General features: G+C 49.2%; 2 protein-coding genes across 4 annotated transcripts in view; one reads left to right on the forward strand and one right to left on the reverse strand.

Moving 5' to 3' along the window:
• The window catches only part of nlgn2a (neuroligin 2a), a 96,766-nt gene that overhangs the window by 71,269 nt on the left and 12,740 nt on the right, over positions 1–12,757 (reverse strand). The gene's annotated exons all lie outside the window — the stretch shown is intronic.
• Positions 1–12,757, forward strand: part of fgf11a (fibroblast growth factor 11a) — a 28,402-nt gene that overhangs the window by 8,211 nt on the left and 7,434 nt on the right. For 2 of the 3 annotated variants that reach the window (XM_061764286.1, XM_061764285.1), the window contains exons 2-3: positions 7,181–7,291; positions 10,613–10,716. In XM_061764286.1, coding sequence (XP_061620270.1) covers positions 7,181–7,291; positions 10,613–10,716 — 215 coding nt within the window. The remainder of the gene's footprint in view (positions 1–7,180; positions 7,292–10,612; positions 10,717–12,757) is intronic. The other variant, XM_061764287.1, reaches the window with a different exon arrangement.

The following is a 12,757-nucleotide window of genomic DNA, read 5'->3' on the forward strand; positions in this document are numbered from 1 at the left end:
TGCATAAGCAGGATCTGATGTTACTGCTACATCTCAATGCGACTGGAACGCTCAAGCTTGAGACATAGCAGCTTGAAATATTAACTCACTCTCTCGCTCTCGCACGCACGCACACCCTCAGGGTCATGTTGTGGTTTCCTGCAGAAGTATACATGTAAGATTAATGTGTTGGAGGGAAGGCGGAGACTACTAATGTAAGGCGAGGCGAGGACGGGGCAGGGAGCGATGGGAGAGCGAGCCTCGGCGCTGACGTCCGATTGCCGCTGAGCAAGTTTTGTGCGCGGCGGCCGGCGCTGGGAAACACTCGGAAAGAGTTTTTGCCGGCACGCGGCCCGGCGGCGACGTCGATGCCGGGACTGAACTTGTAGCGTCGGACATTTCAAATGAAGGAGGGGGGTCTCATCATGGAGCATTTGCGGTATCAGGCTTAGAACAAGGGTGTCAAACCCCTTTTTGTCACGGGCCACGTCACCTGTTTTCACTCCCTTATAATTAGTTCCATCCGTTGTTATGATTATTCATCTTAATTCACGTGTATCACGATGGCTCGGAGTCCCTCCCTTCTCATGCAATGGACTAATCCATTTTCAGATTGATTCAGGAAAACCAACTTGTTGGCGCGTTGTGAGGAAAATGTGTTCATGTATAGTCACGCCATATTATGGATTGCACAGTATATTGGCTGTATTTCAGTACGTTTGATCACTTTGAGGGTCTTTTTTTTGGTAAAAGCCGACTGGAATCTATTTCGACTGGCGGTATTTTGCACTGTATAACTACATTTGATTTATTTCCGTCATTTTATCAGCGCATCTCTTATGGACCTTGAGTTTGAGTTTGTGATTAACAATTGAATTGAATTATTACATAGAGTAATGCCAAATTGCCCTGCAAATGATTACTATATATATTATTAGCAACAAATTTGGAATTTGGTCATCGAAAAATATTTGAAGATGCAACTATCATTAAAACAATGTTGACACCAAAATCAGCAAGTCTGAAGCACGTTACAGCATAGAGTAACCAGCAACGTAGCAAGTAAAGTTCGTTTAACTTAATAAAGCTATTGTTGTTCTCGCTAATACGAAAAGAAAAAAAAAAAATCACCGCCCTGCGTATGTTTTGCAGTTACGCAAATCAAGGATGTCTCAAGTGAACCGCGATGTGCCATTAAAACGTGAAAAATTGATGAACAGAAAGCAAGGGATGGCAGAAAAAAAGAGCAAAAGATCCTAATGGTGCACACTCGTAGGTGCGCAAGGAACCACAGCGAGGCCACGAGACGCGAAATGACTGACATTCCGGCGGATTTGACTGCTGTATTGCGGCACATCGCTCGGCTGTCGGCAGACGAAAGTCATGAAAGTGACGCGACCCGCGGCAAACAACAACAAAGCGACAAAAAGTTCTCGTTAGGAATCTCTTAATTGCCTCATTTGGGAGGGAGGACGATATGGCTTTTTGGTTTTTTTTGGTGACGACTCCTGACACTCGTTAAGACGGCGGTTTCGGTCCCCTGCGTGCGTGCGTGCGTGCGTGCGTGCGCGCAGCCTGATTAGCATTGCGCCCCACGTTCCACTGCTGCGGCTTCTGAGATAGGCTATGACAGAGCGAGCATGCGGAAGGATGAGACGGCGAGAGAGAGCGAGAGAGAGATGAAGGAGGCCGACGTGCTGGCTCAGCATTGTGCCGTGCGAGCAGAGAAGGAGAAGAGAGGCGGGAGGTGAGCGGCGCTGTGCACACAGCGGCCAAATCATTGGGTACACGCTCACACCTCGCGTTAGCTCCATTCGACAGCGTCGCTGGCGGCCGGAATTCTCGCAAAATGTGCCATCTTGCGTTGTTCACGTTAATATTACGCCTTCTATTGCCATCATATACTGTTGCACATCAACACAACCTCACCCCAAAATCATGTTTATTCGCTAATTGAATTCTCGGACAAATCGTGCCCACATCTCCACCGAGACAAAGAAACCTTAAATACTTGACAAAACTTCCCAAACTCGTCCTCAAAGAAAGGTCTCGAGCGACACAAAAACCCCCAAATCGAACGAGGAGCCGACGAAGCGGTGTAACAAGCAGAAATGAATCCGCACCAAAACGTGCCGTCTTAGTGGCTGAGCAGTTTCTTCATTCCGTTCTCATTGCAGCAATCCATTTTGAACAAAACAGGCTTACTCAAATCCATCTCACCTAGTTTCACTCGTTACTGTCGAAAAATCATCCAGCCTCTCAATCTTGAGGTGACGTAACGCCGCGCCGCGTGGCTCCCGCAGTTTTTTTTACAGCACTTCTCAGAAAGTTCAGCGTTCAAAAGAGTTAACAGATTTGTCTCGAGCTATTTTCAACACCTGAAGTTGTATCAAAATAACAGACGACATCGGGACATACCAATAGTATCGATTTGCGAAACAATTGGAACTTGGCCATATTTGGACTTAGGAAGTTTCCACCCGACAGCGCCGATATGTTCCTTATTGTGGCCGTAGTCGCAGCGGTGTAGAACTGCCACAGTGTTGCCCTTTGCGCGCGTTTCTGCAAAAATGTAGTCACGAACTAATGCCCCCTGGGTTAAAAGTGCACATGTGACGCCGCAGCCCATAATAACGACGCACGGCAGTTGTATCTGCTCGGTTATTGCGCCACTTCGTCGGACGCTTCAAGTGTCATCTGGAGAGCATCTATAGGCAGGAAATTGGTTTGCATTTGCCCCCTAATGGCTCTTGGGGGAATATTGCCATCCATCTTGGTAGGAGTCCGCACTTAGCATGAAGAGGAGATGTACGACACTGCAATAAAGATGGAGACGCCTGAAGGAGGTGGGGCAAAAAGAAAAGAACGACGACGCTAGGAGAGGTTGAGAGAAAAGTGCGCGTGGGTGGGAATTGTGCTTCGTGTCCATCGACTCCTTTGAGTGTTACAACGGCGAGGTGATCGGTCTCCCTCGCTCCACTTCCCCGTCCTTCGCCGCCCTCGGCGGATTTCATCTCCTCCCCTTCGCCCTCCGTCCTGTACTCATCTCATCACATGCAACCTTCCCAAATCCATTTCTACCCTATTTCAAGACATCGTCCAAGAAAACGCCGGCTCTTCAACGTGATTATTGGGAAAGCTCTGAGCCCAGCGCTGTCTGGCATGTGGCGGCAATTCGCTTCACACAGAAGCCAGACCGTCAAGCTCTGCCCTTTTGGCTGGGTGTCTGCGAGTCAGATCGGTCAATTAGCGGCAATGGAAAGTGACCAGAAATGTGTGCTTGGTGGACGTGGGTCAAAGGTTGTCAAACTTTGACCCAAGTTGGAGAGCCACTGCTCTGGAGCCTTTCAAACTCACAAAGCTCAATGGGTTAAAAAAAGCTCCCGCGACGTCCCACTCGCTTCGTCTCTCTCCCCCCTCCTCGACGGCGTACGCCTTTTGTCTTCTCTCCATCTCGCTCTTTATCCCGTCGGCTTATCTTCCTCCCCACACGCACTCTCTGGCGCTTTCGTCTCCAGCGGCTTCTTTTGTCCTTCGGACTCGATCGTTAGGCCCTTTTTGCTTTAAGCTCTAAATCATTCTCACCGAGAGCACAGCTTGACGTGGCCTAGATGTTGTCTTCAACTTTTCAGGAGTTTGTTTCACTTTGTTTTTTTAACCTTCATTTAAGCAAGAACCCATTCATTCAGACCTTTGCTGGAGCTGCCCGATTATGCATTCATCTAGAGCTTCAATCTTTGGTTTTTCGTGAGATAACAATCGGCGGATAGTTTTTGGAAGCGCCGTTCGGCAGCGGTGGGAGTAAGTCACACGTGCAAGTCATGAATAAGCCTCAAGTCTTAACCCTCAAGTTCTGGTTTCAGATCAGGCCATGGCACAGCGAAAAGCAAACCAAAGTCACCGTAGAGAAGAACCGGACCGCCACGGTTGCGATACGCACAACGGGGCACGAAAAGTCGGCTTTTACTGTTGTGCTTGGTTGCCATGGTAATGGGCTGAAACTGCCACCTGCGGAAGACGCCGCCTAAAGAAAAGTTTCCGGCCGAAGTCATCGTTAAGGCCAATCAAAAGGGCCGGACGGACGAGGAGAAAATGAGAGCGCGGCTGAGCGAGGTGTACGTAAAGAGACCGGATGGTCTTTTCCACACGTCACCGTCCCTGTTGATCTGTGACTCCATGCGCGCCCATCTCACAGCCGCCGTGAAAAACCAAGTGCAACTAAGACTGGGAGGCAACGCTAATTCAGATCCGCTTTCCTAAGGATTCTGAAGGTGCGAACTTTGGGCAGGACTGCACTTCATCTCTTTCATTCTTATTCTTTTGAAAGTCCATCTGGATCACACTCGCTCACTCAACTTGCAGTCCAAATGATGAGATATGATGATTATTTTTTAAATTAAATTCATAATAATACATTCATTCCCATTGTTCTGCCGCCATCCCTCCTTGTTGTTAACCTCATTTAGCAGTGGCAAAAACTAACATTTGTGAGGCACCCTCCACATGTTCCACATCCAATACAGACGAGGTTATTAGCTTTTTTTCTTGCAACGTGCGTGCACCATTGGACGCCATAAATGGCGAGAGTTGAAATACTTGCGCTTGTAAAATCCATACTGTATATCCACGGATTAATAGCCCGGGGCCTCTCGTGCTTGCGGTGAGAGAGAGCGAGAGAGAGAGCGAGAGAATATCGGAGTCAGTCGGGAGTAACAAGCTTATTAAGTGTGGAAAAGGGGGCAGGAAGTGGTGGTTGGAAGTGGCACGCGGCGGCAGTCAAGCAGGACTTTCCCCAAAGTGTTTTAATGGTAAAATATGTTGACCTTTGCGGGGGCGGCGAGGAAATACGGCGGATGGCCGAGTTTGACTTTTAAGCAATACGGAACATAAAAAGCACAGGAAGTGCTCTGCGTCCGGTCCAGTGTAAAGAAAAGCAGCCTCGGAGACTTACTACTGGACAAAAGTCGACGGTGCTTTGTCTTCAGCCGTCAGCCGGTGCCAACGACATGTCAGGCGCTGACTGAGGAGGTTGCGTTGCAATATGCATACCGAACGCACAAATGGGAAGGCTCGGCTTCTGCTGCATGGAGACGTCAGCTCTGCACTTGCCGTAGTTTGCATACTGCGGTGGAAAGCAATTACCGTCGCCTATTATGAGTTTGTGCGTCTGAGCAAATCAGTCTGCCCTTTCGGAATTCTTTTTGCGTGTATTCGGGGAACAAAGTCAGGCAGGCGAGACGCAATCGGCAATTCGCAATCCATTTTCATTGAAATGCAAGGTGTTTCCTTTCTTCTATTTGGTTTCAGGTATCATTCGGACAGGTGAGGCCATCAGTTTCTGTCAGCATTTCATTCCCTTGCCCGTGACTCGCACTTGACATTGCAAAATTGCCGCCTGCCAAGAATTCCAGTCCAGTGCGGCCCTTCCCCTCGGTTTTGCCCAAACGCCCGCTCTAGGAGTTCAGTGTTTTCGTCAGTGGCGGTACTAGCATGCCTTCCGCTGCGTGGTTTGCCAAGAACAGATCCTATTTTGAGAGACTTGCCAAGTGAGTGTCAATTGTACTTGGCTTTGGAGCAGCGCGATGGCCAGAAAGCTCTTCAAACGGTTGGCGAGAGCAAATGCTCTGCTTTCAAAAACTCTGAAGTCTACGGTCCAAAAATGACAACGGCCTCGCGTCTGTCCAAATGACACCTGAAACAACAAAACAAGAACAAAAGAGGTGTGCGGTGACTTCTGGGACAGCCTGTACTTTGAATTGAACTTGGAATTGATTCATATCGTAGCTGAGGGCAAAGGTTGCATCATGCACCGGATCACCCTTTCAGCCATCATCGTTCTGCATCAAAAAGCCGATTCATTTAGGATCGCTATCCACTTGGAGATGCTCAGGTAGAAGTACGGTACTACTGCATATCCCGGAGGTCCACGACTGCTTCCTCCCGCCGCTCGCCATACGTGCGCAGCGACACGTGGCCCGATGTAACACAGATGACCACACTCCGGTTTGACCTTCCGTGGATGGGTGAGCTTTTATCTGCGGCGGCTTCCGGAACGTCGGTCTTGCCGCTGAGGCCGCGGTGTCCAATCAGAAGCCACGGCGTGTTGTTTGTTGGCAGACAGATTCCACACCAACATTTCTTTATCTGAGTACTTTGGTACTTGACATTTCGAGCATGCGACAAATGCATATGAACGGCAATACGCCAGAAAAGAGACTATTCTCATTAGTCTGCATAAATGATGACATATTGTCGATTTCAACGACTTACAGAGATGTGCTGAATAATTTTCACGTTCGTTTGAAAGCTCACACACACACACACAGCTGCTGTCGACTGAGGGAAAACTGCCAGCTGCTCCCGTATTTCTCTGTTCTCATTCATAGTTGATGCTCCTCATTAAAAGTTGATCACGGGAAGACTTGCGCACTGACGTTTCTTCTAAGTCGTCGTGCGCGACTCTTCCGTTCGCCGCGCCCTCAGACTACACACTACCCGCGCGAGCTCATATTTCGGCCGCTTATCGGTTCGCCGCGAAACAATAGCCGCAGCGGATTGGCATTCAGTGAGCACTGCGTTGTTGAAAAAGTATCGAATGTACTCGTACTTGTGTTCACGCATGTGGTTTTACCCAAGTGCGTCAAGATAACGAAGGCCCTCCGGACACCGAGCGACGCAGCTGAACGTGACTCAAGTGGACCCCAAAAATTACATCTACTGAGGCCCTGCAACTGAAAAACTGCGACCCAGTGTCAGGTTTTCAGGCTCCACATACAGTACAGAGCACTGCACGCCACAAAAACATGGTGCAATTGTCAAAGAAGAAGCAGATTGATTGCCATATTAAGAGGTTCCATGGTAAAAGACAGGCTGGAGATATTTGGAGATTGGTCGTTAGCCGCATTTACTGACCGCACTCGTGCGTTTCGGCGACAGGCTCTCCACGCTTTGCTTTCTGCCCACAGGTACTTATTGATTGGCTCGGTGCCGATAGCGCTTCGGTACCGCTGCTCGCGCGGAGCAAACAACCGTGTCCCTTCTCGTCCATCCCGCAGAAGGTCACAGTCGCACACGTTGCAACGTTGTCTTTACTATTTGAGCAGTTCCCCGTGCAAATATCAGGACTCGGGCTTTCCTTTAAGTAGCAGCGGCCCACGGACGTGCGCCTGTTTAACCCTTTCCTCGTTTGTTTGCTTGGCAGAGCCGCAGTTGAAGGGCATCGTCACGCGGCTCTACTGCCGACACGGTTTCTACCTTCAAATGCTGCCGGACGGCACCATGGAAGGCACAAAGGACGAAAGCAGCTCCTTCTGTAAGTGTCCGCCGGCGTGATGGAGACGATGTGGGTTTTTATCGACGGGTTAGTGAACTGATCTCCTCTAGTTGTGAGCAGAGGCGGCAAAATAACTCACACACTGCACTTGAGGATTTGCGAGCCTGTTCGCTACTCCGATTAGAGTACACACCCCACGACGCAGGGAGGTCGATTCTCGTTGTCGGGCTGTCGCTGCCGTTCCCCAGATCTCAATCGATCAATCGATCAATCAATGCACCTGACTCGATTCACATCATACACGCGTCCCACCACAGTGTGAGAAACTCAACGGTGCAGACCCCGTCTTCACATGACTCAAAGCATTCCTCTTCTCCCTCCCAGCCTGCCAGCCGGATCACTGTTGCATTATGGGATATTTCCTCTGTGGCAACACAGCATTTTTCTGTCACAACACCGATTCGGACGGAAAACATGTTAGCACAATGTTAGCGGGATTTACGGCCCTGTGGGAGGGGCAACGGATGCCCGGGTGAAATTGACATTCCAGCAATTCATGAAGACGTTTTTGGCAGCAGGACCGCTGTTTGTCCTTTTTACGTGCCGCAAACATTGGCAGGCTGGCATTTGCCGAACGGGGACTTCGTTTGCTTCGAAGTTTGGATTTGCTCAAGTGGACCGTCATTGTAGAGGCCGCATTTGGTGGGCTTGAACAAACCCCACGTCAGACAAATATATTCAACTTGGCCTTTCTTTTATGGGAGTGACTTACAGTGGGTACGGAAAGTATTCAGACCCCCCTCTTTGTTATATTGCAGCCATTTGCTAAAATCATTTGTTTTGGTTTTTTGGTTATGAATGGCTTACAGCGCCACCTATGGGATGAATCACGCGGGTATCGATCGACACGCCGCAGGGTGAGACTCGGGACGTGGCGGCTTTGTGTCGCGCTGCCGCCTGGCCACGACACGAGCGATCCCGTCTTCACGGGCGAAGAGCAGGGGGGCTCGATTGTCGGACTCGATTTGTCACCCGTCCTCCCGGTTGTCCTGGACCGCCTGGCCGATGCAGGCGAGACACGGACAAAGAGGCCCCGAGGGACAGCGCTACACGTCCGTAGCGTAATCTGTCGATAGACACGAGGCGTGATGCCCGCACAAGCACGAACTTGGTCATATCAGACATGGGGGAAGCCAACAGTCTGAAGTTTTTCCGCAGCATTTTCTGCCAGCCTTCTGGAAAGGTCATGGAATGATTTATCCATGTTGAGGATATGATTTCAACGATAGACACGCAACGATAGCGCTCACTTACGCAACCCGATTGTATTTTCATTCCTGCAGGTTATCTCATTCTCAGGGCAGCGAATGCATCACGGCCGGACCGTTCCGATTGTCTGAGAAGACGTTCGGCCTTCATCGCTCCCATGAACACTTGACCTGAAGAGTTAGCCTCTCTGCGCTGTGACATGCGCCCGCTCGCCGGTTGCTTGCGTTCCCCGATGTACCGCATACACGAGTGCGGTCCTCACTGCGCTTGACATGACGAGACGGTCAAACAAAAAGTCATTTGCACACGGTGACCAAGGAAGCCAAGGTCGAGCTGTCCACCGGACGCTATGTTGACTTGATTGTAAAATGAGTACGACACGAATGTTTTTCCACAGCCGATGAAGAATTGCACTTATTTGGACCCCAAATGACTGTTGCAGAAGCAACGAGGCGGGGTGACGTTGGGGAAAAGAAGAAAAAAGAGAGGAGAGCGAGATTGGGGTGATGAAAGCCATATTGACTCTCAGCGTGGAGATCGGAAAGCCACAAGGAGCGGCGTCATCCTCGGACTTTTATCCTCTTTAATTAGCATCTCCCGCTGTTGGAAAGAAACGTTATTTATCCGCCTCTTTGCTCGAGAACAAGTCGCCCGCCATCCCCCCATCCCCCCATCCCCCCATCCCTTGTGCTTGATATCGTTCAGCACGAGAAGAGAAATCAAAGGCTTTGAGAACCGGGAGGAACAAGAGCAGGGTCGTGAGAGCGAGCGCTTGAATAGCAAACGACGAGAAGGCTGCTGTGTCTTCGTATTTCCACAATCGAATGAAGGGAAAACGCCCCAAAAGAAAATCGCACGACGCCATATTGTACTTCATGAAATCGTACTGTACTGTAGAACAATTCAATCAAATGTCAAGCAATAAACATGTTCATGCTTTAATTGCCACCGGGGGCAGTATAATACATACAGACCCACGCCATACATATTTCAAGATGACACAGCTGCATTAATACGAGTTGTTTTTCGCAGAGGATAAAGAATATATTCCTGTTATAAAGCCAATCTTACACGTGTTACGACTATCTGTGCTCCAAAATCCGTTTTTTAAAGGTTTACAACTACCGTCATAATCACGCTAGTTTCGTTAGTCCGTCTATGGCATTTCCGATGATGCGTTCACGTTAAGCTCTTTTAAGTCGAGGAGCAAGGTCGCACAATCCCGCCATTTGCATGGCTTGATTGTGTGGCGAGATGCCACCGGACCTCCCGCTCGTCCTCCTCCTCCTCTTCCTCTTCCTCCCCGCATCCAATCTACCTCCACATTCTCCTTGCTTATTTATTGTCTTTATTATCTCCGGGCCACAAATTGACTGGCAGGATTGATTTGGCAACACCATCCCTCTCCTTTTCCGCTCCCCGGGGAAGAACGAATCAAAGTAAACCAAACTTTTTGGGGTGATCAATTTGGTTTTCCAGAGTCAAATTGAATAAAACAGAGGAAGAGTGAGGGCTTGTGGGAAAATAAGGTAGCGATGGGCCGCCGGTATTCCCCAAGAATAGGATGATGAGGATGATGGATGTGATAGCGAGGACCTTTTTATCGGGGAACGTGGACGAAAGCAAACTATTTGTCAATTTGATGCAAAAGTGGGCTGAGGGCCCAACAAAAGCGGAGTGGAGATCCCCCCCCAGTTTGATGTTTTTCAGTCATGCGCTCTCCTCCCCTCATTTGCGAGAGATGCACAGATGACAAGGTGTAACACGAGGCGTGGGGGAGGGCGCCGTTCTGACATGAACACAATGAGGTGCTTCATCAGTCAGTGGGAACGTTTCCCTTCACATTCCCAAAGTTGCTCCGATTCCCAAACTTTTCTTCGCCCCCTTGTAGCCGTGATTGACTTTCCGTCTCCATCGGTGAAATTGACTTGAAAGTTGCTTGTGTTACATTTTTCACTCCATCCATCCGTCACCTGAGCATGCGCACACACTGTTGTTGTTCATATCGGCACGTGAACGTAATTCCCGGGTCTCCCGCTTTGTCTTTTTGCTGCCAATTCGACTCGATGCTTCTTTGTGTGTTTGCGACAGTGCAGTTCAACTTGATTCCTGTGGGCCTCCGCATCGTGGCGATCCAGAGCTGCAAGACGGGGCGCTACGTGGCCATGAACAGCGAGGGCTACCTCTACACCTCGGTACGGACCCCTGGTAGGGATGGGAATTGGTCGGAATTGAGCAATTCCCATCGTTTTCTCGATATCGCTTCGTGATTCCATTCCATCCCAGATTCTCTTTCAGCGAGGGAATGTTTGGCTTCGGTCCCTTTAACTCTTCCATATCTTCTGCTTCGGACCGAAGATAGAAGGTATCCGGCCGGTGTGCACTCATAATCGCTCAACGACTGACTTCTCAAAGTACGTCAAAAGACCAAAAATCTATTGGAGGTTTTCAAGCCCAACTGCTAAAAGAAACTTGAACCATTTGAGCCTGACCACTTATTTCGTAACCTTCATGATTCATGTAACCTCTCTTTTACTCCATTTTTTCCACCGGATAAATGTCCCAATGTACGACACTTTGGCTACTAATATTTACAGTGCTCCTTTTGCATTCAACTTGAACCGAAACTAATTCAGACATCAACCGAAGAATTGCTCTGTCCAAAAGAAATCCTTTTGCAGAATCCCTTCCCTGCGAGAATAAATCAACAATTGAGAAACCGCCACCTTCAGAGAGAGTCAGGGGAGACGAGCGGAATCATCAATCAATTACCGGGGACCGCTCCTTCTTGAGGTTTTCCATTTCTAACCTTGCGCTGCACAAGAACGCACGAGCCGCTTGAGCTGGACTTAATGTCCTCCTTTTGATTTGGATTGGGTTCTATTTCTGCTCTAAACGGGTTTGGCATACTGTAACTATGTTAGTCACGGTAAATGGAGTGCAAGTCTACAGCGCTTGATCTCCACCATCACAGTGGCCAAAGCCTCCCATTCTCATGCAGTACACCGACGCCAGGCCCGCTGGGAGCAAATGAGGGTTCAGTGTCTTGCCCGCGGGCACCTCGGCACGCCGACAGTCGGAGCCCGCATTCGAAGGGGCGACCCTCGGCTCGAGCAGAGACGCCGCTTTCCGAGGAGCTCCCGGACGCTCGAGCGCTGATTGTACGTACATCGCAGGTCGGATTTGCCTTTTACTTGGGAAAGTCGCGTTATTTGTCACAGCAAAAGGTACCATAGAAATGGTTTTCTGAATGTGAATGGATTCGCTATATTCAGCTGCTGGCTACGGACGATAGCGACATCAAACTCATTTGACTATCTGTGCAGATTGAAAGAAAATGCAAACTTCCAGAGGCATTTAAACAGCCTCTTATATAGATATAGATCTTTTTATTTTATTTTTGTAAAGCCATTAGTGTTAAAACTGTTACAGTCTGCATTCTTCAATTTGTAAAAAGGAGAAACAATTGATGTTGCCCTCCTAAAACCGAAAGATCAGCGCCATTTTGTGGCCATATTTCATTGCTTTTTCTGAGCGCTTGCGAAGCGCTACTGTGTACTAACAGAGAGAAAGGCGACCCACTTGTCCGAAACACTGGGGACCCTCGCAGAAAATCCCAGTGAGATCAGGACTCCGAAAGGCGGGTGGCCCCAAGAGGGCCGGCCGGGGGTTTTGTTTCCCGTCCCGACCTTAAGAAAGCGTTCTCCGCAAATGTAAGCCTCCAAATGAAAGGTAGAAAGAAATTGAGGAGGGAGGCATTTGTCTTTTTTCCTCCCCCTTGGGGGGGCCGATGCGGCTGGAGAAAGAGCCTCGGTTGCGGGCTCGCTCTGCAATGCGGGAAGAAGAGCGATGGGTCGGGACCGTCCGAGCGGCGTGACCTCATCAAGGGAAAGGTTACGCAGCTAAAACCTGCCGTGTCCTGTGGTCAACTGGCACACTCGCTATCCTCGCTATCCTCGCTATCTTCGCTATCTTCGCTACTGCGAGAAAGTGCGGAGATGCTGATTGCCGTAATTCGGGTTTCCCTCCGAGGGCCGTTATGACCGCGATTCCATACACATTTATGATCGCCTCACATGATTACATATGCGTGAGATGCATATAGTTTTGAAATCGGAAGCCGTTCCAAAAATGTTTACATTTATTTTTAAAGGGGCATCGGTAACAAAAACGTTTTGCAATAAGTTATTAAATGGCAAGACAATTTGCAATGTTGGTATTTGAGTAAGAAAGGAA

Source organism: Phyllopteryx taeniolatus, chromosome 23 (assembly GCF_024500385.1).
Source record: "Phyllopteryx taeniolatus isolate TA_2022b chromosome 23, UOR_Ptae_1.2, whole genome shotgun sequence".
NCBI lineage: Eukaryota > Metazoa > Chordata > Actinopteri > Syngnathiformes > Syngnathidae > Phyllopteryx > Phyllopteryx taeniolatus.